Below are 25666 nucleotides of genomic sequence, written 5' to 3'. Positions count from 1 at the left end.
TTTTTGAGAAGGGTCTCACTCTGTTGCCCAGCCTGGAATGCAGTGGCGCAATCTCGGCTCACTGCAACCTCTGCCTCCCAAGTTCAAGCGATCCTCCCACCTCAGCCTCCCCAGTAGCTGAGACTACAGGTGCGCACCAGCACGCCCAGCTAAGTTTTGTATTTTTAGTACAGACGGGGTTTTACCATGTTGGCCAGGCTGATCTCGAACTCCTGACCTCAGGTGATCTGCCTGCCTCAGCCTCCCAAAGTGCTGGGATTACAGGCATGAGCCACCGCACCCAGCCAATGAATTGCATCTCTAAATGAGATGAATGGTGTTGGTTTTTGTCATTAGCATATATCTGTACATGAATATATATGATTTACTGCTGAAGTGTAATAGAACTCAGCATCAGTTTTAGTCCTGTTTTTTGTTTGTTTGTTTGTTTGTTTTAGTAATGTTGGTCATCTTTGAACTCTTTCCAAGTTGTATGCCCCAAATCACACTGATCTAAAGCCAAAAATTATTTTTTGTTCCCTTATTTTCATTCAAAGCAAATAATTGAAAATTACTTGACCTGCAACCTAATCATATTAAGGAAATTTCTCAACTTTTGGAAGTTACCAAAAAAAAAAAGTTTTACCAAGACTTATCAACTGTGAGCCAGGCACGGTGGCTCATGCCTGTAATCCCAGCACTTTGAGAGGCTGAGGTGGGTGGATCGCCTGAGGTCAGGAGTTCGAGACCAGCCTGGCCAACATAGTAAAACCCCGTCTCTATGAAAAATACAAAAAATTACCTGGGCATGGTGGCGGCACCTGTAATCCCAGCTACTGGGGAGGCTGAGGCAGGAGAATCTCTTGAACCCAGAAGGCAGAGATTGCAGTGAGCCAAGATCATGCCATTGCACTCCAGCCTGGGCAACAAGAGCAAAACTCCATCTCAAAAGAAAAAAAGACTTATCAAGGGATAATTTCACTTCTTATTCTTTCACTTAGGCACTTTGTTTAACCCAGAATACTCAGAATGGTTGGAGACATCTGAATATTGCTTATTTCATTCACCTTTGCCAATACAGTACTTTTTGACAAAAATACTTTTAGTTTTCATCAAATACTTAGCTGCAGTTTGGGCTCATTCAATTTATGGAAAATGGCCATCAAGCTAATGGCACATCTTAGGGTTGTGAATAGTGACTGGTTGAACATAATTACATAGATTTGTAGGGAGAAAAATTTAACTTTCTAAATTTAGGATACCCAAGCAGAGGGTTAGAGACCACCCCTCTGCCCCAAGACCAAGCTTAACTGAATACCATAAAGCAGTAAAAGACTGGTCTTCACGTTTTCGATTACTTAATCATCAAGGGCGACACCACCTCCATTTGGTGTATGGAACCTAGGGCACCCCAGGTCACCGCATCAAGAGGAAGACAGGTTATGGAGTGAGTTGCCCTTCTTTAGAGGGAGGAGAAAGAGTGCCTGTGAAACTTGAAAATCTGGAAATTGAGTTCCTTAAAACATCTGGGCATACCTAGCTTTGGCAAGACTGCTGTATATGTATTCTAATTTCAAGACCACTAGACGACAGAACTGGGCTTGGTGTCTTCTTTAAGGATAAATCTTTACAAATTGCTTTTATGGTTATTGCTCTCTTCAGAGTTTCTCCCTTCTCTTGATGAAGTTTTACAACTTTTATTTCCTTTGCCAATCATCCATTAAAGTTTTAAAATTTATAAATATATATAGGCTTCTCTCGAAATATAAAAATAATTATACTGGCCGGACGCGGTGGCTCACGCCTGTAATCCTAGCACTTGGGGACGCCGAGGCGGGCGGATCACCTTAGGCTGGAAGTTCGAGACCAGCCTGACCAACATGGAGAAACCCCGTCTCTACAATTATTACAAAATTAGCCGGGCGTGGTGGCACATGCCTGTAATCCCAGCTACTCGGGAGGCCAAAGCAAGAGAATCGCTTGAGCTCAGGAGGCGAAGGTTGCAGTGAGCCGAGATGTCGCCATTGCACTCCAGCTTGGGCAACAAGAGTGAAACATCTCAAAAAAAAAAAAAAAAAAAAATTATACCACCCCCAACGAAATGCTTTACTTAAGCCACCTTTAACCCTCTCCACAGGCTGTTTCTTCTTGCCCAGCAGCTCTCCCCCTTCTTGGGTTTTGCTGAGATAATTTTGAATTTTTAGTTCCAGGATGTCTCAGTATTTATTTAAGACCTTTACTACAAGTTCACGGCCATAATACTATCGTTCTTTCAGATTTAACTGTAATTAACTATATAAAAATATAGTACTTATAAATATGCTCTTTAATTGTCCATATTAATCAATGCTGGTGAAATAAAACAGGTAAAGGATTAATATCCAAAATATACAGGTAAGACAAAGGCAAGCAATTCAACACGAAAGTCAATTGAGCAAGCAATTCACAGAAGAAATACTAGGAGACAATAAACAGAAGTTATTTAACCTCAGTAGTAATTGGACAGCTGCAAACCAAAAACAATACGACCCCCCGCCCCCCATTCCAACTGGCAAATATTTCCAAAACAATGTAAGCGCGCGCGCGCTCCGGTGAGGGCCGCGCTTCGCACCTGGGACTTTCCTGCCAGGACTCTTACTTTGGGATCTAAACTTTTAGTTTCTAGGATACCAGCTTACTGGGTTTGAGAGAACATTTGGCCAGCACGTACAGATATCTGATGATAACTGCAGACAGTCTATTACACCCTCAAAGCGATGCGACAAGATAATGGGAGTTGAAATGGAACTCTCTGAATTCATTTGACTCCAACGGTTTTCCTTACCAAAAAACAAAGTGTGCGTAAAACCTAAAATTGTCCACTAGTAGCGGACGAAAGATCGGCAACAAGAATTTGAGCCTGGAACTGAGGGGAAGATGCTTCCCTGCAGGCAGCCGGCTGGCACTATCCGGCAAGGGAGAAGGCTGGAAAAGCCTGGGCGGGGTGTGCATCCCCCGCGGTCAGGGACAGAGGATGCAAAATGGCGCCCACTAGCTCCGTAGGAGTGGCCTTGAGCTGGACTCGTCCAATAGGAATGCTTGGGGGCGGGACGTTTTCCCAGCACGCCCTCTAAGAGCTTGGGGCGGGGCTTCCTGTAGGTAGCGTCTTTCCATTGGTCAAAAATGGAACCGGGGTTGCGGGAGAAGCCAAACGCGGCGAGTCTTGCTAAAGCCGTCGCCGTAGCAACGCGCGGAGCCGTCTGGGAGAGGCCTCTGGAGCAGGAGGCCCAGTGGCTCTTCTGACCCAAGGCCCCGCCGTCCAGGTAGGGGGCTGTGGCCTCTAGGGATCAGGGACTACTTACCTGCGAATCCCGGTTGTCCGCCCGCCAGCACGTCCGTTCCCTAAGCAGACCGCCTGGCCTCCTGCCTGACCCATCTTCTCACCGTTGCCCGGAGTCTGACCTCCCTACGCTCAGTCCACTAACGAAGCTATCCCTGCTCCTGCCCCACAGCTCCTAAGTGCCAGATGATGGAGGAGCGTGCCAACCTGATGCACATGATGAAACTCAGCATCAAGGTGTTGCTCCAGTCGGCTCTGAGCCTGGGCCGCAGCCTGGATGCGGACCATGCCCCCTTGCAGCAGTTCTTTGTAGTGATGGAGCACTGCCTCAAACATGGGCTGAAAGGTGAGCCTGAGGGGGCGTTTGGGAGCTTGGAAGTTCGGGCTAGGTGTTTGCTCAGCATTTTTTCATCAGTGCCAGACATCCTTCTAGGTGCTGAAATGCCAGCCGAGGCGCCTGTTTTATTCCATGGGCAACACATACTTCCAGAAGGAGCACAGTAAGCATATCAGAGAAACTCTGTTGCCAGAGAAAGGGAGACTAATTTATTACATGGCCTCTCCCAGTCCCCAAGAGTAAATCAAGAAGGGTTAAGCAGGCCGGGCGCTGTGGCTCACGCCTGTAATCCCAGCACTTTGGGAGGCCAAGGCGGGCAGATCATGAGGTCAGGAGTTCAAGACCAGCCTGGCCAAATGGTGAAACCCCGTCTCTACTAAAAATACAAAATTAGCCCGGCGTTGTGGGCACCTGTAACCCCAGCTACTCAGGAGGCTGAGGCAGAGAATTGCTTGAACCCGAGAGGCAGAGGTTGTAGTGAGCTGAGATTGCCCTCTGCACTCTAGCCTGGGTGATAGAGTGAGACTCCATCTCAAAAAAGATTTTAAAAAAAGGATTAAGCAGTGAAGTTTAGCAGCTTTCACTTCCACTTGGCTTTTGGGGGAGAGGCTGTGGGTCCCTGAAGAAATTTTGCAACCTGTTCTTATGAATAACACTTTTGTTTTTCCTTTTAGTTAAGAAGAGTTTTATTGGCCAAAATAAATCATTCTTTGGTCCTTTGGAGCTGGTGGAGAAACTTTGTCCAGAAGCATCAGATATAGCGACTAGTGTCAGAAATCTTCCAGAATTAAAGTGAGTGAGAAGTGGTTATGCCAATTTGATGATTTTAAAAACTCTGTCATATTTACTCATTTCTCAATTCCTTGCTGATGAAGCCCTTTCTAATTGGAAAGAGCTCTGCTGCTCATTATCCACATGATCTCTAGCAAGATTTGACTCTCTCTGAGCCTCAGTTTCCTTTTCTTTAAAATGGGGACAGTGATTCCTGCTTGCCACACAGGCCAAATAGGTTGATAAGGTGTTGTCAACCAAAGGGCACTCACAGGAGGAAAAAGAACTACTGGTACACTCCTGAAATCACTGCCTCAGACACAGGTGGGCAGCTTTCTGAATAATACATTTTGGGCCAGATTGTAGATTCCAGGCCAAAGGACATTTGTAATTTGTTAGGGTGGGACTAACGAATTATGTGTCATGTCTAGATTTGTCCTTGGGATCGCTATGCTTAGGCTCAAAATCAAAAACAGGCCAGAATACAAATAAGTCATCTTCATGGAATTTGGCATCTAGAAAGTATCTTAGGGATCCTTGAGCCAGTGCAAAAGAACCCTCTGCAGAGTTTCCCAGATGGGACTGGACTGTTCAGCGTTTATTTGACCCTTCTCCTAGGGAGCCTGCCTATTCCATTTTCAGATAATAATAACAGCCACTGCCCTCAGGGCCTGCTCTATGACAGGCATTGTGCTGAGAACATTCCTTCTCATTTATCTCATTTAATCCTCCACAACTATCCTCTAGGATAGCTGTTAGTGTCCTCATCTACAAGTGTGGGAACTGAGACTTAGAGTGGTTAAGTAACTTGCCCAAGGTGCCTTGGCAGGTGAGTGATGGATCAGGAAGAGGACGAAGGTCTGTTATGCCCTGAAGCCCTCTAAATCCCATGAAACTCCGTTGCTGCCAAGCCCTGTGCATTCTTCTCAAGATTGGATTTAGGCCCTCTATGCAAATTCTGCCTGCCCGACCTACATCGCATATATTTAAAGCCTTTTGCACCTGCCAACCTTTCAAATGTTTATTTCATGACCTTTTTTTTTTTTTTTTGAGAAGGAGTCTCACTCTCGCCCAGGCTGGAGTGCAGTGGCGCAATCTCAGCTCACTGCAACCTCCGCTTCCTAGATTCAAGCGATTCTTATGCCTCAGCCTCCTGAGTAGCTGGGATTACAGGCATGTGCCACCAAGCCTGGCTAATTTTTGTATTTTTAGTAGAGACGGGGTTTCGCCATGTTGGCCAGGCTAGTCTCAAACTCCTGACCACAGGTAATCCACCTGCCTCCGTCTCCCAAAGTGCTGGGATTACAGGTGTGAGCCACGGCGCCCGGACTTAATGATGTTTTTCATGAGCCTCTCAAGTCTACTGCCCTGCTTCTTCAGTTGTTCTTTATATGGTACAATTTCTCATACCCTTCCTGTCCAGCTCACTCACTCCCTCAAGAGTAAAGCACCTACACAGACAGTGTCCTGATGTTTTCCTTTTTTTTTTTTTTTTTTTTTTTTTGAGATAGGGTTTCACTCTTGCCCAGGCTGCAGTGCAGTGGCGCGATCTCGGCTCACTGCTACCTCCACCTCCTGGGTTCTAGCGATTCTCCTGCCTCTGCCTCCCAAGTAGCTGGGATTACAGGTGCCTGCCACCGGGCCCAGGTAATTTTTGTATCTTTAGTAGAGACAGGGTTTCACTATGTTGGCCAGGCTGGTCTCCAACTCCTGACCTCAGGTGATCCATCTGCCTCAGCCTCCCAAAGTGCTGGGATTATAGCCCTGAACCACTGTGCCTGGCTGTTTTTTTTTTTTTTTTTTTTAAGACAGAGTCTCTCTCTCTCTCGCCTAGGCTGGAGTACAGTGGTGGTGCAGTCTCTCAGCTCACTGCAAGCTCCACCTCCCAGGCTCAAGTGATCTCTCCCACCTGAGCCTCCCAAATAGCTGGGACTACAGGCTGAGGCAGGAGAATTGCCTGAACCCGGGAGGCGGAGGTTGCAGTGAGCAGAGATAATGCCACTGCACTCCTGCCTGGATGACAGAGTGAAGTGAGACTCCATCTCAAAAAAAAAAAAAAATCTGCACTTTGACCCAGCAATTCCACTTACATGCATTTTATCTTACACATGTAACACAGGAAAATGACACATGTACAGAATGATCTATTGCAGTCATTATTGGCAACAGCAGATTAGAACCACCCTAGTTTTTTTTTAACCCAGCTAAATAAATTATGGTGCTATCCAATAATAACACACTAAAGCTATAAAAAAAAGTAAAGTCCTCTGTGTACTGATATGGAAAGATTTTCAAGATGACAGATACTCGGCCAGGCGCGGTGGCTCACGCCTGCAATCCCAGCACTTTGGGAGGCCGAGGCGGGCAGATCATGAGGTCAGGAGATCGAGACCATCCTGGCTAACATGGTGAAACCTCGTCTCTACTAAAAATACAAAAAATTAGCCGGGCGTAGTGGCGGGCGCCTGTAGTCCCAGTTGCTGGGGAGGCTGAGGCAGGAGAATGGCGTGAACCCGGGAGGCGGAGCTTGCAGTGAGCCGAGATTGTGTCACTGCACTCCAGCCTGGGCGACAGAGCCAGACTCCGTCTCAAAAAAAAAAAAAAAAAAAGATGACAGATATTCAGAGAAATAAGCAGGTTGAGAACTGCATGTAAAATACGTTAAATATTTTGTAAAAAGGGAGAAAAATAATTTATATTTGGTACTTTCATGTGTAGAAACATGTTTTGGAAATGAACTTAAACAAAGGACACTATATTCGTGTATAGGGGAGGGGGATGGGAAGGTGGAGGACAAGGAGACAAGTATATGCCTTTTAATACTTTCTAGGTTTTCTTTTTTCTTTCTTTTTTTTTTTTTTTGAGACAGAGTCTCACTCTATCGCCCAGGCTGGAGTGCAGTGGCGCAATCTCGACTCAGTGCAGCCTCTGCCTCCCGGGTTCAAGCGATTCTCATGCCTCAGCTTCCTGAGTAGCTGGGATTATAGGCATGAGCCACCACACCCAGCTATTTTTTGCATTTTTAGTTGAGATGGGATTTTACCATGTTGGCCAGGCTAGTCTCAAACTCGTGACCTCAGGTGATCCACCCCGCTCGGCCTCCCAAACTGCTGGGGTTACAGGTGTGAGCCACCAAGCCTGGCCTACTTTCTAGGTTTGAAACCAAGTGAAGATACTGCCCATTCAAAAAAAATTCAGCATTAAAGTGCATATACTGTTTTGTAGCCTTTTTTCCATTTATTCCACTTAATATTAGATTTTAAATCTCTTTGCTTATCAAATATTCATCTACAATATCATTTTTTAAATGGCCAAGTCATATTCTGTTGTATATCTAATTTTGTTTAACCCCCCTTGTGGCTGTCTTCAAATTCTTGTTACCACAAACCATGATAATGATGTGGTGACCATCCCGAAACACACTTCTTCGTGTCCGTCTTCAGTTATTTCCCTAGGATATATTACTAAATGTAGAATTTTGGTAACCTGTTGTCATCAAATTGCCGCTAGAAAGTTGCACAGTTGGCCAGGCACAGCAGCTCATGCCTATAATCCCAACACTTTGAGAGGCTGAGGCGGGAAGAATGCTTGAGCCCAGGAGTTTGAAACCAGCCTGGACAATGTGGAAAAACCCCATCTCTACAAAAAAAAAAAATATTAGTTGGGTGTGGTAGCACATGCCTGCTGTCCCAGCTACTCCGGAGGCTTAACGCAGGATTATCACTTGAGCCTGGGAGTTCCAGGCTGCAGGGAGCCATGGTCATGCCATTGCACAACAGCATGGGCGACTGAGCAAGACCCTGTCTCCAAAAAAAAAAAAAAAAAAAGAAAGTTGTAAAGTTTACATTCTCACCAAGCAGCACTTGAGGGGCCTTTTTTCTTTTAATGTTTAATGCAGGCCTGTTCTTTCTTTTCTTTTCCTTTTTTCTTTTCTCTTCTTTTCTTTCTTTTCTCTTCTTTCTTTTCTGCTTCTCTGGAGATAATGCTAGAATACAGAAAAATTACACCTTCAAGATTGGGGCCAGTCCTGTAATCCCAGCACTTTAGGAGGCCAAGGTGGGCGGATTACTTGAGGTCAAGAGTTCCAGACTAGCCTGGCCAACATGGTAGAAACCCCATCTCTACTAAAAATACAAAAATTAGCTGGGCGTGGTGGCAGGTGCCTGTAATCCCAGCTACTCGGGAGGCTGAGGCAGGAGAATCACTTGAACCTGGGAGGTGGAGGATGCAGTGAGCCAAGATCACAATGGTGAGCCAAGATTGTGCCACTGCACTCTAACCTGGGTGACAGAGCGAGGCTCCATCTCGGAAAAAAAAAAAAAGATTGGTTCCACAACATTGTGAATGTACTTAACACTACTTAACTGTAAGACTAAAAATGGTTAACATGGTAAATTTTATGTTCTGTGTATTTTACCACAATTAATAATAAAACATAAAATTGTACCTTTAAGGCCAGGTGCAGTGGCTCGTGCCTGTAATCCCAGCACTTTGCGAGGCCAAGGCAGCCCGATCACTTGAGGCCAGGAATTTGAGACCAGCTTGGCTAACATGGCAAAACCCTGTCTCTACTAAAAACACAAAAATTAGCCAGGCGTGTTGACGCATGCCTGTAATCCCAGCTACTCAGGAGGCTGAGCCACGAGAATCGCTTGAACCCAGGAGGTGGAGGTTGCAGTGAGCTGCGATTGTGCCACTGCACTCCAGCCTGGGCAACAGGCAAGACTCTATCTCAAAAAAAAAAAAAAAAAAGAGTACCTTTGAGCTAACCCCTTAGAGATTTTATAAGCTTCAGCACTTCAACAAGCACTAAGTTCTCTATTCGTCTTTTGAAAGAATGTTTATCCATTACACAAATCTAACCTGATATTTTCCTGTGGTGTTTTATGACTATAAGCAAAGCATTATCTAATTGTATTTGTGATAGTACTCAAAGGTGTGTGGTGAGCCATTTTCTCTGCCTGCCCAGGCTGTGTGCATCCCTCCCCAACCCCAAACAGCCATTCCTAGAGTATCGTCTGCATTTACAAGGCTGTGTTTCCTATGTGTCTCCCTGGCTAAATCAGGTGTCTTTTCTGTGTTTGTTGTTGTTATGCCACAATAGTTGATTCTGTGTTTGAATTCTAGGACAGCTGTGGGAAGAGGCCGAGCGTGGCTGTATCTTGCACTCATGCAAAAGAAACTGGCAGATTATCTGAAAGTGCTTATAGACAATAAACATCTCTTAAGGTATTTCATCAACCATGTTTGCTTACCTTTTGCTTGGTAAATAATTAGAACATAGGCTGGGTGCAGTGGCTCACACCTGTAATCCCAGCACTTTGGGAGGCCAAGGTCAGGTGGATTGCTTGAGGTCCGGAGTTCAAGACCAGCGTGGCCAACATGGTGCCGTATTTTTATCTCTACTAAGAATATGAAAATTAGCCAGGTGTGGTGGCGGGTGCCTGTAGTCCCAGCTACTCGGATGGCTGAGGCAGGAGAATCGCTCGAACCCGGGAGGCGGAGGTTGCAGTGAGCCGAGATCACGCCACTGCACTCCAGCCTGGACGACAGAGGGAGACTCCATCTAAAAATAAATAATAATAGTCTGAGCGTGGTGGATCACTCCTGTAAACCCAGCACTTTGGGAGGCCAAGGTGGGCAGATCACGAGGTCAGGAGTTCAAGACCAGCCTGGCCAATGTGGTGAAACCCCATCTCTACTAAAAATACAAAAATTAGCTGGGCATCCCAGCTACTCAGGAGGCTGAGGCAGGAGAATCATGTGAACCTGGAAAGTGGAGGTTGCAATGAGCTGAGATCGTGCCATTACACTCCAGCCTGGGCGACAGAGTGAGACTCCTTCTCAGAAAAATAATAATTAGAACACAGTTCTGTAGTTGATTTTGAATTAAAATAAGTGTATCAGCCAGGTGTGGTGGCTCATGCCTGTAATCCCAGCACTTTGGGAGGCCAAGGCAGGCTGATCACTTGAGGTCAGAAGTTCAAAAACAACCTGGACAACATGGTAAAACCCCATCTCTGCTAAAAATACTAAATTAGCTGGGCATGGTGGCATATGCCTATAATCCCAGCTACTCAGGAGGCTGAGGCAGGAAGATTGCTTGAACCCAGGAAGCAGAGGTTGCAGTGAGCCAAGATCACTTGATACCACTGTACCTCCAGCCTGGGCAACAGAGCGAGACTCTGTCTCAAAATAAAAAGTAAAAAAATAAGGCCGGGCGCAGTGGCTCACGCTTGTAATCCCAGCACTTTGGGAGGCCGAGGCGGGCGGATCACGAGATCAGGAGATCGAGACCACAGTGAAACCCCGTCTCTACTAAAAATACAAAAAAAAAAAAAAAAATTGGCCGGGCGTGGTGGCGGGTGCCTGTAGTCCCAGCTACTCAGAGAGGCTGAGGCAGGAGAATGGCGTGAACCCAGGAGGCGGAGCTTGCAGTGAGCCGAGATTGCGCCACTGCACTCCAGCCTGGGTGACAAAGCGAGACTCCGCCTCAAAAAAAATAAAAATAAAAATAAAAATAAAAAATAAATAAAATAAATAAAATAAGTGTATAATATTTACAGAAATTTATGACTGGTTCATTTTTGATATTTATAACTAAGCAATAATCATTATAAAAGGAATGTTCTCTAGACTATGATGATTTACGAGGGAGGACTCTTTCCAGAGTTAAAGCTCTCTTGTAATTGAGAAATAGATATATTTTACAGCATAGCCTAAAACCCAAGCTTTTCAGTGGTTTCAAGTCATGGCTCATTATCGAACATATCTTTAGAGGACAAATACTGATTTACAATATTTCACATACTCTGAGTACAGTTACACTGAGTAACTGAGTTACAGATTTTGTTCTAATGAACCAATTCTTTTTCAATTAATTTTTTATTTATAATCGATACAAAATTATACATATTTATGAGATACTGTGTGCATGTATACACTATGTAATGATGAAATCAGGGTAATTACCATATCCCTCACTTTACTAATGAACTAATTCTTAAGAGAAAAGTCTTCTGCACACACGCACAGTGGCCTGGATGCCACTGGATTTGGTACATTAGCAAGTCATTGCTGACCAGAGCAGTATCATGCAGGGGATGGACCACCCCTGCAAATGGCCGCGATAACTGGGCAATAAGGAAGTAAAGCAACAGATGTTGCTCCGTGGGATGCAGGAAGGGGGAGTGTTATTCTTGGATGTGGGATCCCATTTCCTGTTTATATGAGCATAAGTGGAGAAGTAGTTCATATCAACACAGAAGAGGAGCCAGTGGAGACAAAGGAGGGGAGAGTGACAGAAGTCAAGAGGAAATGAGGAGAACTGGGGTCCAGGGTCTGCATGGAAGAGTTAACTTTAGACAGAGGGAGAGGTGAGCCCATTCTAAGCCACCGGAAGAGAAGAGAGGACAGGGGAGAAAAAGCAGCCGTTGAAGCAGTGAAGAGAAATGAAAGGGAGGGAGGAAATCCACAGCAGTATCTTCTGGCTCCAGGGCACAGTTGAAAAGGCAGTTCAGGGTGGGGAAGGAGTGGGGATGGTGAAGCTGTTTCTGTGCATCGCCCTGTCCTGTCCATCTCTTTTAGCGAATTCTATGAGCCTGAGGCTTTAATGATGGAGGAAGAAGGGATGGTGATTGTTGGTCTGCTGGTGGGACTCAATGTTCTTGATGCCAATCTCTGCTTGAAAGGAGAAGACTTGGATTCTCAGGTAAAATGGAATTTTGGCTCTAGATGAACACTTTCATTAGTCCAGAGACTTTACATAGAATCTGCAAACAGGTACTGAACCCAAAGAAGGGCAAATGGCAAAGAGCCCACTGGTAGAGGGACCGGCCAGGGGCAGGTGGGGAAGGTCTCGGAAGGGTGAAGAAGTTGCATAGCCAGAGGTACACACGGAAAGCTTGGCAGGTTTGGGAACGGGCAGACAGCTCTCCATGGCTGGAGCAGAGGATGCTGTGTGGGCGAGATGAAAGTGGAGGCTGGGCCTGATTGTTAGGCCATTGGTGCTATGCTGAAGGGTGTAGCTTTTTTGTTTTGTTTTTTTTTTTGTTTTGAGACGGAGTCTCGCTCTGTCTCCCAGGCTGGAGTGCAGTGGTGCGATCTCGGCTCCCTGCAAGCTCCGCCTCCCGGGTTCACGCCATTCTCCTGCCTCAGCCTCCTGAGTAGCTGGGACCACAGGCGCCCGCTACCACACCCAACTAATTTTTTGTATTTTTAATAGAGACGGGGTTTCACCATGTTAGCCAGGATGGTCTCGATCTCCTGACCTCGTGATCTGCCCACCTCAGCCTCCCAAAGTGCTGGGATTACAGGCATGAGCCACTGTGCCCTGCCTGTATTTTTTTTTTAGTAGAGATGGTGTTTCACCGTGTTAGCCAGGATGGTCTCGATCTCCTGACCTCGTGATCCACCCGCCTCGGCCTCCAAAAGTGCTGGGATTACAGGTGTGAGCCACTGTGCCCTGCCTGAAGGGTGTAGCTTTTATCCCTTTTATCCTGAGCTTTGGGGAGCTGTTGGAGTTTTTTAAAAAGTACACTGAAATGATGACGCCTGGGTTTGGGAAAGCTCAATCTAGCGGCCATTCAGGTTATGAGTTGGAAGTGGCCAAGAATAGATACAGCAAAAGCCTTGAGGAGACTAGTCTAGAAGTCCCTCCAGGCTGGATGGGGAGTAGGAAGATAGAGTCAGGAGAGATTTGGGAAGTCAGTTGATAAAATGGCACAAAGGAGAGTAACCAGTAAGGTGTAGAGTGCTCTGTGGGAAGGACAGCCCTCTTGGGATGGGCTTTCTTCCTGCATGGGAGCTGGTGACCAGAGCCAAGGCCTAAACTCCTGGTGGCAGGGACTGTAAATGTGTGAGGGGGAATAGGCACCCTAACCCATTCCTCACTTCGACCCCCTCTTTGGGGCACCTGCAGCTGTGGCTGGGCCACTGCCCGGAAAAAAGAGATTATTTTACACTATCTAGCAAAATTCCCAGCCTTTTTCCTGCATTGTGTTGGGTGAATCTAAAGATTCCCTGATCCTTCCATGTGCAGGTCAGTGTTTATTTGTAACCTCTCCTCCTTTTAAAAAAAAAAAAGTTTGATTGTCTTTGCATGTTGAAAAATATCTTTTTTTGAATTCAGAGAAATATTTTTGAAAAAACACTAAACATCACACATATTCTCATCACTCTGAGACCAATAATTCAGTGTTAAATTATGGTATACACCCTTCCAGCAGATGAATAAAGGTGTGTGCATGCATGTGTGTGTGTATATGTTTGTGTATTTTAGAGTGAGATGTTTGAAGGGTTTCTTTTTTTATGAAACCAAACTATGATTATTTTAAGCACACCGTTTTGTAATTTTAAAAATTTTAACAATGTATTCCACACAGTTCTCAATAACGAGAGACATAAACCATTTAAAATGACTATGTAGTATTTCATTTTTTAACGTACCATTATGTAACCAGTACCTTATTAATTTAGATTGTTGCCATATTGTGACAATACTGTTGCTGGGCACATGGCTCACGCCTGTAATTCCAACACTTTGGGAGGCCAAGGTAGGAGGATCACTGGAGCCCAGGAATTGGAGACCAGCCGGGCAACATAGTGAGACCTTGTCTCTACCAAAAATTTAAAAAATTAGCTGGGCATGGTGGCATGCTGTCTGTCATCCCAGCGACTCTAGAGGCTGAGGCGGGAGGGTTGCTTGAGCCTGGGAGATCAAGGCTGCAGTGGGCTATAATCATGCCACTGCACTGCACTCCAGCCCGGGCAGCAGAGCCAGACTCTGTCTGGAAAAAAAACACCAATATTATAGACATCCTTGAAGTTCTCTGTACTCTTGTCCATGTATTTCCTTAGGATAAATTTGGGGTTGTTGTGTCAAAGTATACAGGCTACATTTTGCTAGATAATGTAAAACGGACCTCCAGAAAGGTCTTCATTCTATATACCCACCAGCAGTGTGGGAGAGAACACATTTCCTCCTGACACTGGATGTGATGAGCATTCTCAGTCTTTTTCAGCCTCGTGGACAAAACAACTCATTATCTCAAATTTACAAGTATTTTCCTGTTATTTGCCATTGGTGGTTCAGCATTTGTGTTTATCTTTTCATATTCTTTGTCCATTTTTGAGTTTTCTTTCTCTACTTCTTTATTAAAGACTAAGCACATTGACCCTTTTTCAGAATTATTTGTTATAAATTTTTTTTCTGGTTTCTCAGGGGTGGTTTGCCCTGTAAGTTTTTTATTTTTAATTTTTGGCAACCAGATTTAGCAGATGTTTCCTTTATACCTTCTAAGGTATTGTGCTTTGAAGGTCCTTCCCTATCTAAAAATTACCCTAACTTTTAATATCAAATGTGGGGCGCTGGAACCCGGGTCCATACGTCTGGTTGTCAGTCTGTCCAACCTTTACCCCCACAGCTTTCAGTCATGGCTTCCAGTCAGTCGCAGCTCAAAAAGCCAGCCCCTGACTTCAAGGCCACTGCCCTGGTGGATGGTGCCTTCCAGGAGGTGAAGCTGTGGGCTACAAAGGGAAGTACATCATCCTCTTTTTCTACCCTCTGGACTTCATTTTTCTGTGGCCCACGGAGAACATCACGTTCAGCAGCCATGCCGAGGATTTCCACAAGCTGGGCTGCAAAGTGCTGGGTGTCTGGGTAGACTTAGTTCACCCACCTGGCTTGGATCAACAACCCCCAGAAGTAGGGAAGCTTGGGCCCCTGAGCATCCCCCACCCGCTGATGTGATGGGAAGCTTGTCTAAGGATTACCGCGTGCTGAAAACCAATGAGGGCATTGCCTACCCTGCCTCTTTATCATCGATGGCAAGGGTGACTTTTGCCAGATCACTGTTAATGATTTGCCTGTGGGGTGCTCCATGGATGAGGCTCTGCAGCTGGTCCAGGCCTTCCAGTACACAGACGAGCATGGGGAAGTTTGTCCCACTGGCTGGAAGCCTGGTAGTGACAATGAAGCCCAATGTGGATGACAAGGAATACGTCTTCAAACACAACTAGGCTGGCCGATGGATGGTGAGCTTGTGCCCCTACCTGGGTACCCTGTGCTGACCCAGGAAAGGCCAGACCTGCCCCTCCAATCTCCACAGTCTGGGACCCTGGAGGGCCAGGCCAAGGCCTTCTGCTTCTACTTGGGTAAATTTTACACATTTTTGCCATTTGTTTTGGCATAGTGTGAAGTAGGAATCTAAATTTCTTTTCTAAATAGTTAACCAGTTTTTGCCATATCATCATACAATATATTTTTTCTACTAATTTGAAATTCCACTTATATGTGAAATATCCATAATATGCATTGGTTTATTTCTGGACTCTTCTGTTGTAAATCTGAATCTGTGTTCCTATGCCAGTGGCACATTCTTTGAACGACTGGAGCCACATGGTATATTCTAGACTCTGGTAGTTAAGTGCCTGCCTACTCTGCTGTACTTCTGTTTCAAATATTTGTGGGCCATCCATTCTGCCAGATGAACTTGAACATCATTTTGTCAAATTCCAGAATAAAAACTCCATTGAGATTTTAATTAATTAATAGACATGAGTGAGCATTCTGGTCTAGTACTATCTTGAATGGCAGTGCCTATAGTGTGTTGTCATAAAGTATACATGTTTTCTGCTGATGTCTGAGGGATGCTGTTTCTCATGTTTAGAGAGTGCTATTCCACTCCAGTTTACTCTGTGTTTTGTTGTTGTTGTTGTTGTTGTTTTGTTTTGTTCTTTTTTTTGAGATGGAGTCTTACTCTGTCGCCCAGGTTGAAGTGCAGTGGCGTAATCTCCACTCACTGCCACCTCCGCCTCCTGGGTTCAAGTGATTCTCCTGCCTCAGCCTCCTGAGTAGTTGGGATTACAGGTGCCTGCCACCATGCCCGGCTAATTTTTTTGTATTTTTAGTAGAGATGGGGTTTCACTATGTTGGCCAGGCTGGTCTTGAACTCCTGACCTCGTGATCCGCCCACTTTGGCCTCCCAAAGTGCTGGGATTACAGGCATGGGCCACCGTGCCCGGCCTACTTTGTGTTTTTTTTAAGAGATGAACGTTGAATGTTGTCAGATACTTTTTTTGGATCTATCAACACGTCAACCTGTTTTTAACCCATAAATATAATTGAACTAATTCATAGGTTTCTTATTGCATACTATCTCTGAATTTCTAAAATAATCCCTACCTGATCATTGTAAACCCCTGGATTTCATATGTTTACTGTTTGGAATTTTTGTGTCTCTGCTTGTAAGTGAAACTATTCTGAATTTTCTATACTGTCTTTGCCACCTTTCGGTGTCAGAATTATATTAGCCTCATAAACTGGAAGGCCGGGTGTGGCGGCTCACACCTATAATCCCAGCACTTTGGCAGGCCAAAGTGGGCAGATCATCATGAGGTCAGGAGGTCGAGACCGCCCTGACCAATATAGTGAAACCCCGTCTCTACCAAAAATACAACAATTAGCTGGGCGTGGTGGTGTGTGCCTGTAATCCCGGTTACCCAGGAGGCTGAGGCAGAAGAATCGCTGGAACCTGGGAGGCAGAGGCTGCAGCGAGTTCAGATGGCACCACTGCACTCCACTGTGGGCAACTGAGCGAAACTCCCATCTCAAAAAAAAAAAAACCATAAAAATAAAATAAACTGGAAAATAGGCTTCCTTTTCTTGTTTTCTACCACAGTTTATTAGATCAGGAATTATTTTTTCTATGCAGGCTTGCTAGAACTTACTGGTATGACCACTTCACCCTTATGCCTTTTTTGATCTTTGTTCTTTGACCACTTTAACTTTTAGCATAGTTTTGATCAATTTATTGATTTCCTACGTCTTAAGACAATTTTTAAAGTCATTTATAATTTTTTTAGAAACCATTTCATTCAGATCTATTAAGCTAGAGTTGTATGAAAGTATTCTCTTACAGCTTTTGAAAAATCACTGTTCTCATTTGTGATGTGTATTTGCTAAATATTGATCACATTTAGTAGAAATTTGTCTGCTTGGTTGAACTTTGACAAACCAGCTCTCTTATTTATCAATTCTATTTTGGGAGTAGGGCTTTATTTGCTTTCTAATCCATTAATTTTTGCTTTGGGCATTAATTCTTTCTCATCTTTCTGTTGGTTTTTTCCGGCTGTATGTTTTTATGATTTGGTTTTTTATTATAAAGGAAATGCTTCCTTGTTGAAAAAAGTTAGGCAATACCAAAGTATATAATATGTGAAAAGAGAAGTTGAACCTCCTCTTCTCACCCCAACCCCCGCCCCAGCCACAGTCCTGCTCCCTTTCCCACAGGTGATGGTAAAGATTCTGGGGAACATTTTTCTAGAAGCTTTTCTACTTTTTCTATACATTTATGTTCACGTAGGTTTTGTTTTAAATTAAATATTTTCTGGTCTTCTATTACTGTGTAACAAGTCAGCAACAGCACTTAAACAGTAACAATCACTGTATCTTTCACAGCTGGGGGCTAACTGGGTTCAGTTAGTCGGTTCTTGTTCAAGAGCTCATGTGATTACAGTCAGGTGATGGCTGGAGCTGGAATCACCTGAAGGCTTGCTCTCTCCCGCGTCTGTCTGCTGTGCTGAGAAGACCAAGGAGCTGGGGGCTGGAATGGCAGGGGTTTCTTGGACATCTCTATGTTTACGTGGTGGAAGCTGTGTTGCCCTTTTAACCTAGCTGCAGAAGCCACACGGCATCATTTCTGCTGCATTTTACTTATCAAGACAGGCACTAAGACCTCCCAGAGTTGAAGGTTGGAAATATAGATTCCTTTTGGTAGGTATGTCAGAGAGGTTGCAGACATGTGTTAGAACCATTATACATAGGCTTGGTTGCAACATAAGTAGGATTACTATAATGAGATTGTACATATGATTCTTTGACTTGAAATTGTATCCTGGAGTTTTGTTGTTTTTTTGTTTTGTCTTTTGTTTTGGCAGTGTCTCACTCTGTCACCCAGGCTGGAGTACAGTGGCATGATCTCAGCTCACTGTAGCCTTAACCTCCTGGGCTCAAGCAATCCTCTCACCTCGGCCTCCCAAGTAGCTGGGACTACAGGCACGTACCACTGCACCCAGCTGATTTTTGTATTTTTGTGGACACAGGGTCTCACTGTGTTGCCCAGGCTGGTCTTGAACTCCTGAGACCAAGCCATCCACCCGCCTCAGACTCCCAAAGTGCTGGGATTACAGGCATGAGCCACCGTGCCCAGCTTTTCTATATTTCTGCAAATATATCTACTGCATTCTTTGTTATAGTTGCATAGGTTCTGTGATATGGCTGTAACATGATTGATTTCAAATTTTCTCTATTGATGAACATTTAGGGTACACCCAGTTTTCCTGTATTTCAGATAAGAATGACTTCACTTATTCATTCTCAAGTGCTTTATTTCTTGGCAAAGCCGTTGTTGTTTAGATGTGTAAGGGGTCTTGGTTCTCCCTTGTACCTAAGGGATGGAGAATTTTCCTGAAATACTAATTAGACCATTTTACCAAGATTTGGGGGAAGAAGGACTCAGAAATGTCAGTTAAGGTCACCACTTTATTTTTTTTTATTTTTATTTTTTTGAGATGAAGTCTCACTCTGTTGCCCAGGCTGGAGTGCAATGGCACAATCTCAGCTCACTGCAACTTCCGCCTCCCAGGTTCAAGCGATTCTCCTGCCTCAGCTTCCCGATTAGCTGGGATTACAGGCACCTGCCACCATGCCTGGCTAATTTTTGTATTTTTAGTAGAGACAGGGTTTCACCATGCTGGCCAGGCTGGTTTCGAACTCCTGACCTCAGGCAATCCACCCGCCTCGGCCTCCCAAAGTGCTGGGATTACAGGCGTGAGCCACCATGCCTGGCCAAGGTCACCACTTTAGAGATCCAGAACTTTTTATTATTATTATTATTACTTTGTAAACAAATAATTTTGTTGATCTTTGTAAACAATGTGGTTATTGAATAAACAGAGAAAACTAAACTAGGTCATGAAATTTCAGAATAGTCTCTGAAATCTGACATCTGGTAAGTTTTTCTTCTAGAAGGTGATAGGATTAGGTTTTTTTGGTTTGTTCAATTGATTTCCACTTCACAGAGCTGGTTGACCTAACTAAATGTTCATAGGAAAGAGATAAGAAAGTAAATACCCTGAATTTCAAAGGTTGTAAGGTTTATGAAAAATAGGACATTTTATTTAAACTTGTGCATTTTATTTTGTTTAGGTTGGAGTAATAGATTTTTCCCTCTACCTTAAGGATGTGCAGGATCTTGATGGTGGCAAGGAGTAAGTATTGCGTTGTACGTCACTTTTTTTTTTTTTTTTTTTTTTTTCTGAGACAGAGCCTGGCTTTGTTGCCCAGGCCGGAGTCCAGTGGCACAATCTTGGCTCACCGCAACCTCCACCTCCCGGCTTTGAGCGATTCTTCTGCCTCAGCCTCCTGAATAGCTGGGACTACAGGTGCGCGCCACCAAGCCCAGCTAATTTTTGTGTTTTTAGAGACGGGGTTTCACCATATTGGCCAGGCTGGTCTCGAACTCCTGACCATGATCCGCCCGTCTCGGCCTCCCAAAGTGCTGGGATTACAGGCGTGACCCACTGCGTCCACCACGTCACATTTTTAATAAAATTCTCGCAAAGGCAGGTCTTTGGGCCTAGCCGAGCGCCGGGTCTGCCGACGGAAATTGCCAAAGACTAGCGGAGGCCCCAAAGCCGGGCGTGGTGGGGCTGGAGGGGAGGGCGGGGATGGGGAATTTCGGCCAAAAGAGCAAATCCAGGTTGGACTGCGCGATTGGGCCCGGTGGGGGTGGGCAGGGCAGGTGATCTGCCCACCTCGGCCTCCCAAAGTGCTGGGATTACAGGTGTGTACTACCGCACCCAGCCACAAAATAAAATTTTAATTTCAAATATTAAAATTTGACTTTTAATGTCAAAAAAAAAAAAAGCTGGAAATAAACTGAGTATCTACCAGTAAGGAAAAAATTGAATTAATTATGGAACATCTGTAATATTCCACACTATGGTATATTTTGCAAACATAAGAAAGAATAAAGTAGATCTACTGGTATATTGAATGAGACTATACTATATTGAATGAGGAAAGTATGATGCTGAGGAGTACGTATATCCCGTTTTTGTAAACAAAATTCTTAGTGTTTTTGTGTATATATATATATGTATATATATATATGTTTTTTGAGGCAGAGTCTCACTCTGTTGCCCAGGCTGGAGTGCAGTGGCGCTGTCTTGGCTCACTGCAAGCTCTGCCTCCCCGGTTCACGCCATTCTCCTGCCTCAGCCTCCCGAGTAGCTAGGACTACAGGTGTCCACCACCGTGCCCGGCTAATTTTTGTATTTTTTAGTGGAGACGGGGTTTTACCGTGTTAGCCAGGATGGTCTTGATCTCCTGACCTCGTGATCCGCCCACCTCGGCCTCCCAAAGTGCTGAGATTACAGGCGTGAGCCACTATGCCCAGCCTATTTTATATCTTAATTATATGTACTATATGTATATTAAATATTCTGATTATATGCACATAGCAGGGTACTCTGGCTGGGTGCAGTGGCTTATGCCTGTAATCCCAGCACTTTGGGAGGCCAAGGCAGGCAGATCACGAGGTCAGGAGATCGAGACCATCCTGACCAACATGGTGAAACCCCATCTCTACTAAAAATACAAAAAATTAGCTGGGCATGGTGGCGCACACCTTATAGTCCCAGCTACTCAGGAGGCTTAAGCAGGAGAATCGCTTGAATCCAGGAGGCGGAGGTTGCAGTGAGCTGAGATCGCACCACTGCACTCCAGCCTGGTCACAGAGCAAGACCCTGTCTCAAAAAAAAAAAAAAAAAAAAAAAAGATACTCTCCACAGGCTGTCAGTATGGGCAATCTGGGAGAGCAGAACAAGTAAAGGAAAAAAATGACGATACCAGAAAACAAATCCAGTACCTATAGCATGAACGTGTGTAGGATAATCCCCTTTTATGTGGATTACATATGTACATATGTATGTAAAGAAATTAAGAGAGCCTTACTTGCCTAATGCTCCATAGAAAAGAATAAAAAACAAATTAGGAGAACCTAACTTTAAAATGTTAAAGATCTTTTTTTTTTTTTTTTTTTTGCGACAGGGTCTCACTCTGTCACCAGGGCTAGAGTGCAGTGGCATGATCACGGCTCAGTGTAGCTCAACCTCCCGGGCCCAAGCAATCCTCCTTAGGAGGTGGAGGGAACACAGACGCACACCACCATCCCCAGCTAATTTTTGTATTTTTTTTGTAGAGACAGGGTTTCGCTATGTTGCCCAGGCTGGTCTTAAACTCCTGGGCTCACATGATCTACCTGCCTTGGCCTTCCAAAATGCTGGGATTACAGCACTTATTATTTTTCTTTTTCCTTTTTCTGTAGAAATGATGAGCATAAATAGTTGTGGGTTTTTTTGTTGTTTGTTTTTTGTTTTGAGACGGAGTCTCACTCTGTTGCTCAGGCTGGAGTGCAGTGGCACGATCTCGGCTCACTGCAAGCTCTGCCTCCCGGGTTCATGCCATTCTCCTGCCTCGGCCTCCGGAGTAGCTGGGACTAGAGGCACCCGCCACCACGCCTGGCTAATTTTTTGTATTTTTAGTAGAGACGGGGTTTCACCGTGTTAGCCAGGATGGTCTCGATCTCCTGACCTCGTGATCTGCCCACCTTGGCCTCCCAACGTGCTGGGATTACAGGCGTGAGCCACCGCACCCGACCAGTTTTGTTTTTTTTTTTTTAATCCAAACTGGCCTAGACTTTAGACTGATCAGCTTTGTGTTTTGAAAAGTCCCGTGCGCTCCTTTCCTTCTGTATCATAAGGGTTATGTCGAGCCATTTGCAGGTGGCAGGTTGGTATCTTCACCTTGCTTGCTCATCCTGAAACCTTGGTCTGCAGGGAGCCCACTCTCCTGGCAGCCTGGTCCTGGAGACGCTGGCTACTGTGCCCCAGGGTGGCTTTCTGTCTGTACTCTGGGGTGTGGGTGTTACTGAGCTCTTCTGTCTCTTGGTTTCTTGACTTCTACAAGGTGATTGGAAGATTGGGGAACAGTTACAAAGTATTAACCATTAATAAAAAAAGTTCTCCCTTCTTATGCTCCTTTTAAAAGGCATGAAAGAATTACTGATGTCCTTGATCAAAAAAATTACGTGGAAGAACTTAACCGGCATTTGAGGTAAGACTCCTTTTTTTCCAATATGACAGTTACATACTCGGTATCCTGTCATTGTTTCATGGAACTTCTTTGAGTTGCCACATATTTATAAATAACTTGTTTCCGAACCAAGACAAAAGGGTCATCATTCAGGCAACATTTATTGGTACAAACTGAAGAAGTATGATTTCTTCTTGATAAACTCTTGGGAAATCTTTATTCTGTGCTTTTTGCAGTTACATAATACAGAGAGGTGACTACATTAAACCTGGACTCTCCATTCCTCGCCCCACAGCCACGTGGCTGGAAATCCCTTCCTGGCAAGCACTGTTGCTGCTGGGAATCAGCACACAGCACCCAGTGCATTAGGCCAGAAAAAAAGAGTTGAAAACCACTGGGCTAGGCCCTCCAGAGCAATGTACTGGTGATCACAGGCATCTTTATCTTGATTTTTTTTTTTTTTTTTTTTGCTGGAAATCTGTGGATGTGTTTCATGAAACACTAATCCTTGGAGGTATTCGTGGGGAATGTGGAGAGACATGTTATTCCCTTTGAGTCCCCTCTAGAGAGTACATTGCACATTACAGTTCTCTGCAGGGGCCGCCTCTCTGGCCCCAAAAGCCAGGTGAAGAAGCTGGCATGTTCCTCCCATTGTAGTTAGGGACACATCGCTCTGGGGCTGTTTTTACTTTTTTTTTTTTTTTTGACAGGGTCTCACTCTGTTGCCCAGGCTGAAGTGTAGTGGCGTGATCTCAGCTCACTGTAGCCTCGAATTCCCAGGCTCAGGCAATTGATTCTCCCACCTCAGCCTCCTAAGTAGCTGGGACTACAAGCACACGTCACCCCTCCTGTCTAATTTTTGTATTTTTTGTAGAGACAGCGCTCTGCCATGTTGCCCAGACTGGTCTCAAACTCCTGGGCTCACGCAATCCTCCCACCTTAGCCGCCCAAAGTGCTAGAATTACAGGCGTGAGCCACCACACCCAGCCTGAGGCTCTTCTTAACTGTGATGTTGGCTATTTTTTGAAAGGGTTTTTTGGTTGATTCCTAGTTTATTGAGAGTATTTATAAGAAATAGATATTGAATTTTATCAAATACCTTTTAGTGTCCATTAAAGTAATCATGGTTTTCATCCCTTAATCTACTGATGTGGTGTATTTTATTAATAGACTTCTTCATACTGGACCATTCCTGTATCACAGGAATAAACTCCACTTGATCATAATATTTTTTATTATGATTTTTTGAGACAAGGTCTTACTCTGTCACCCAGGCTGGAGTGCAGTGGTACAATCGTGGCTCACTGCAGCCTCCACCTCCCTGGGCTCAGGTGATTTGCCCACCTCAGCCTCCCAAGTAGCAGGAACTACAGGCATGCACCACTACAGCTGGCTAATTTTTTGTATTTTTTGTAGAGACAGGGTCTCACTCTGTTGCCCAAGGTGGTCTCAAACTCTTGGCCTCAAGCAATCCTCCCTGGTTAGCCTCCCAACTGCTGGGTTATAGGCATGAGCCACCTCGCCCAGCCAGGATCATAGTTTCAATAATTCAATTATCCTTTTAACATGTAACCTGGCTGGGTGTGGTGGCTCACACCTGTAATCCCAGCACTTTGGGAGGCCGACATGGGTGGATCATCTGAGGTTGGGAGTTCAAGACCAACATGGAGAAACCCCATCTCTACTAAAAATACAAAATTAGGCAGGTATGGTGGCGCATGCCTGTAATCCCAGTTACTCGAGAGGCTGAGGCAGGAGAATCGCTTGAACCTGGGAGACGGAGGTTGCAGTGAGCTGAGACTGCACCATTGCACTCCAGCCTGGGCAACAAGAGCGAAACTCCATCTCAAAAAAAAAAAAAAAGTAACCTGACTTGCTGAAATGTTATAGTTTTCTTTCTCCGCCATCATGTCAGGGTTATGTAGCATTGCAAAATGAATTAGTAAGCTTTTCCTTATGCCTGGAAACAGCTAGCTTCTAGATCATGGGCATTATTTGCCCCTTGCGAATATGAAGCAGCGAGGCGTGGTGGCTCACGATTGTAATCCCAGCACTTTGGGAGGCCGAGGCAGATGGATTACCTGAGATCAGGAGTTCAAGATCAACCTGGCCAACATGGTGAAACCCCATCTCTACTAGAAATACAAAAATTAACCGACATGGTGGCGGGCATCTGTAGTCCCAGCTACCCGAGGCTGAGGCAAGAGAATCACTCGAACCTGGGAGGCAGAGGTTGTAGTGAGCCGAGATTGCGCCGCTGCACTCCAGCCTGGGTGACAGAGTGAGACTGTGTCTCAAAAAAAAAATTTATGAAGCTCAAAGCATTTATGAGGCAATACGTTGCTAGCTTTTCAGTTTTTGCTTAGTTGTTAGTTCATCTAGGTTTTCTTTTGAGGATATATCTTTCTTTTGTCATATATTTTTTTTTAGACGGAGTTTTGCTCTGTCGCCCAGGCTGGAGTGCAGTAGCACGATCTCGGCTCACTGCAAGCTCTGCCTCCCAGGTTCACGCCATTCTCCTGCCTCAGCCTCTCGAGTAGCTGGAACTACAGGCATCTGCCACCATACTTGGCTAATTTTTTGTATTTTTAGTAGAAACTGGGTTTCACTGTGTTAGCCAGGATGGTCTCGATCTCCTGACCTCGTGATCCACCCGCCTCGGCCTCCCAAAGTGCTGGGATTGCAGGTGTGAACCACCGCGCCTGGCCAGTCATTTATATTTTTATTTATTTTTATTTTATTTATTTATTTATTTATTTTTTTGAGACAGAGTCCTGTTCTGTCGCCCAGGCTGGAGTGCAGTGGCATGATCTCCACTAACTGCAAGCTTCACCTCCCAGGTTCACGCCATTCTCCTTCCTCAGCCTCCCAAGTAGCTGGGATTGCAGGCACCCGCCACCACGCCTGGCTAATTTTTTGTATTTTAGTAGAGACAGGGTTTCACCATGTTAGCCAGGATGGTCTCGATCTCCTGATGTTGTGATCCGCCCGCCTCAGCCTCCCAAAGTGCTGGGATTACAGGTGCAAGCTACTGCGTCAGGCCTATATTTTTAAGAAAAGTATAAAATCTGGGGTATTTTCTAAATTATCAAGTTGGCACAGA

General features: G+C 44.9%; 1 protein-coding gene and 1 pseudogene across 4 annotated transcripts in view; both read left to right on the top strand.

Annotated features, from left to right (window-relative positions):
• Window positions 1-25666, top strand: part of RUFY1 (RUN and FYVE domain containing 1) — a 66288-nt gene that overhangs the window by 6682 nt on the left and 33940 nt on the right. For 2 of the 4 annotated variants that reach the window (XM_063642425.1, XM_055284973.2), the window contains exons 1-7: window positions 3206-3281; window positions 3471-3644; window positions 4310-4427; window positions 9534-9635; window positions 11994-12117; window positions 19615-19676; window positions 22519-22584. In XM_063642425.1, coding sequence (XP_063498495.1) covers window positions 3485-3644; window positions 4310-4427; window positions 9534-9635; window positions 11994-12117; window positions 19615-19676; window positions 22519-22584 — 632 coding nt within the window. In that variant the 5' untranslated portion in view covers window positions 3206-3281; window positions 3471-3484. Of the gene's footprint in view, window positions 1-3205; window positions 3282-3470; window positions 3645-4309; window positions 4428-9533; window positions 9636-11993; window positions 12118-19614; window positions 19677-22518; window positions 22585-25666 lie in introns of those variants that run through there. The other 2 variants (XM_063642424.1, XM_055284971.2) reach the window with 1 other exon arrangement.
• On the top strand, window positions 12129-15550 carry LOC129485920 (peroxiredoxin-2-like; annotated as a pseudogene).

This window comes from Symphalangus syndactylus, chromosome 7 (assembly GCF_028878055.3).
Source record: "Symphalangus syndactylus isolate Jambi chromosome 7, NHGRI_mSymSyn1-v2.1_pri, whole genome shotgun sequence".
NCBI classification, from domain to species: domain Eukaryota; kingdom Metazoa; phylum Chordata; class Mammalia; order Primates; family Hylobatidae; genus Symphalangus; species Symphalangus syndactylus.
The sequence above is the reverse complement of the archived record's forward strand: the minus strand, read 5'-3'. Positions and strand labels throughout refer to the sequence as shown.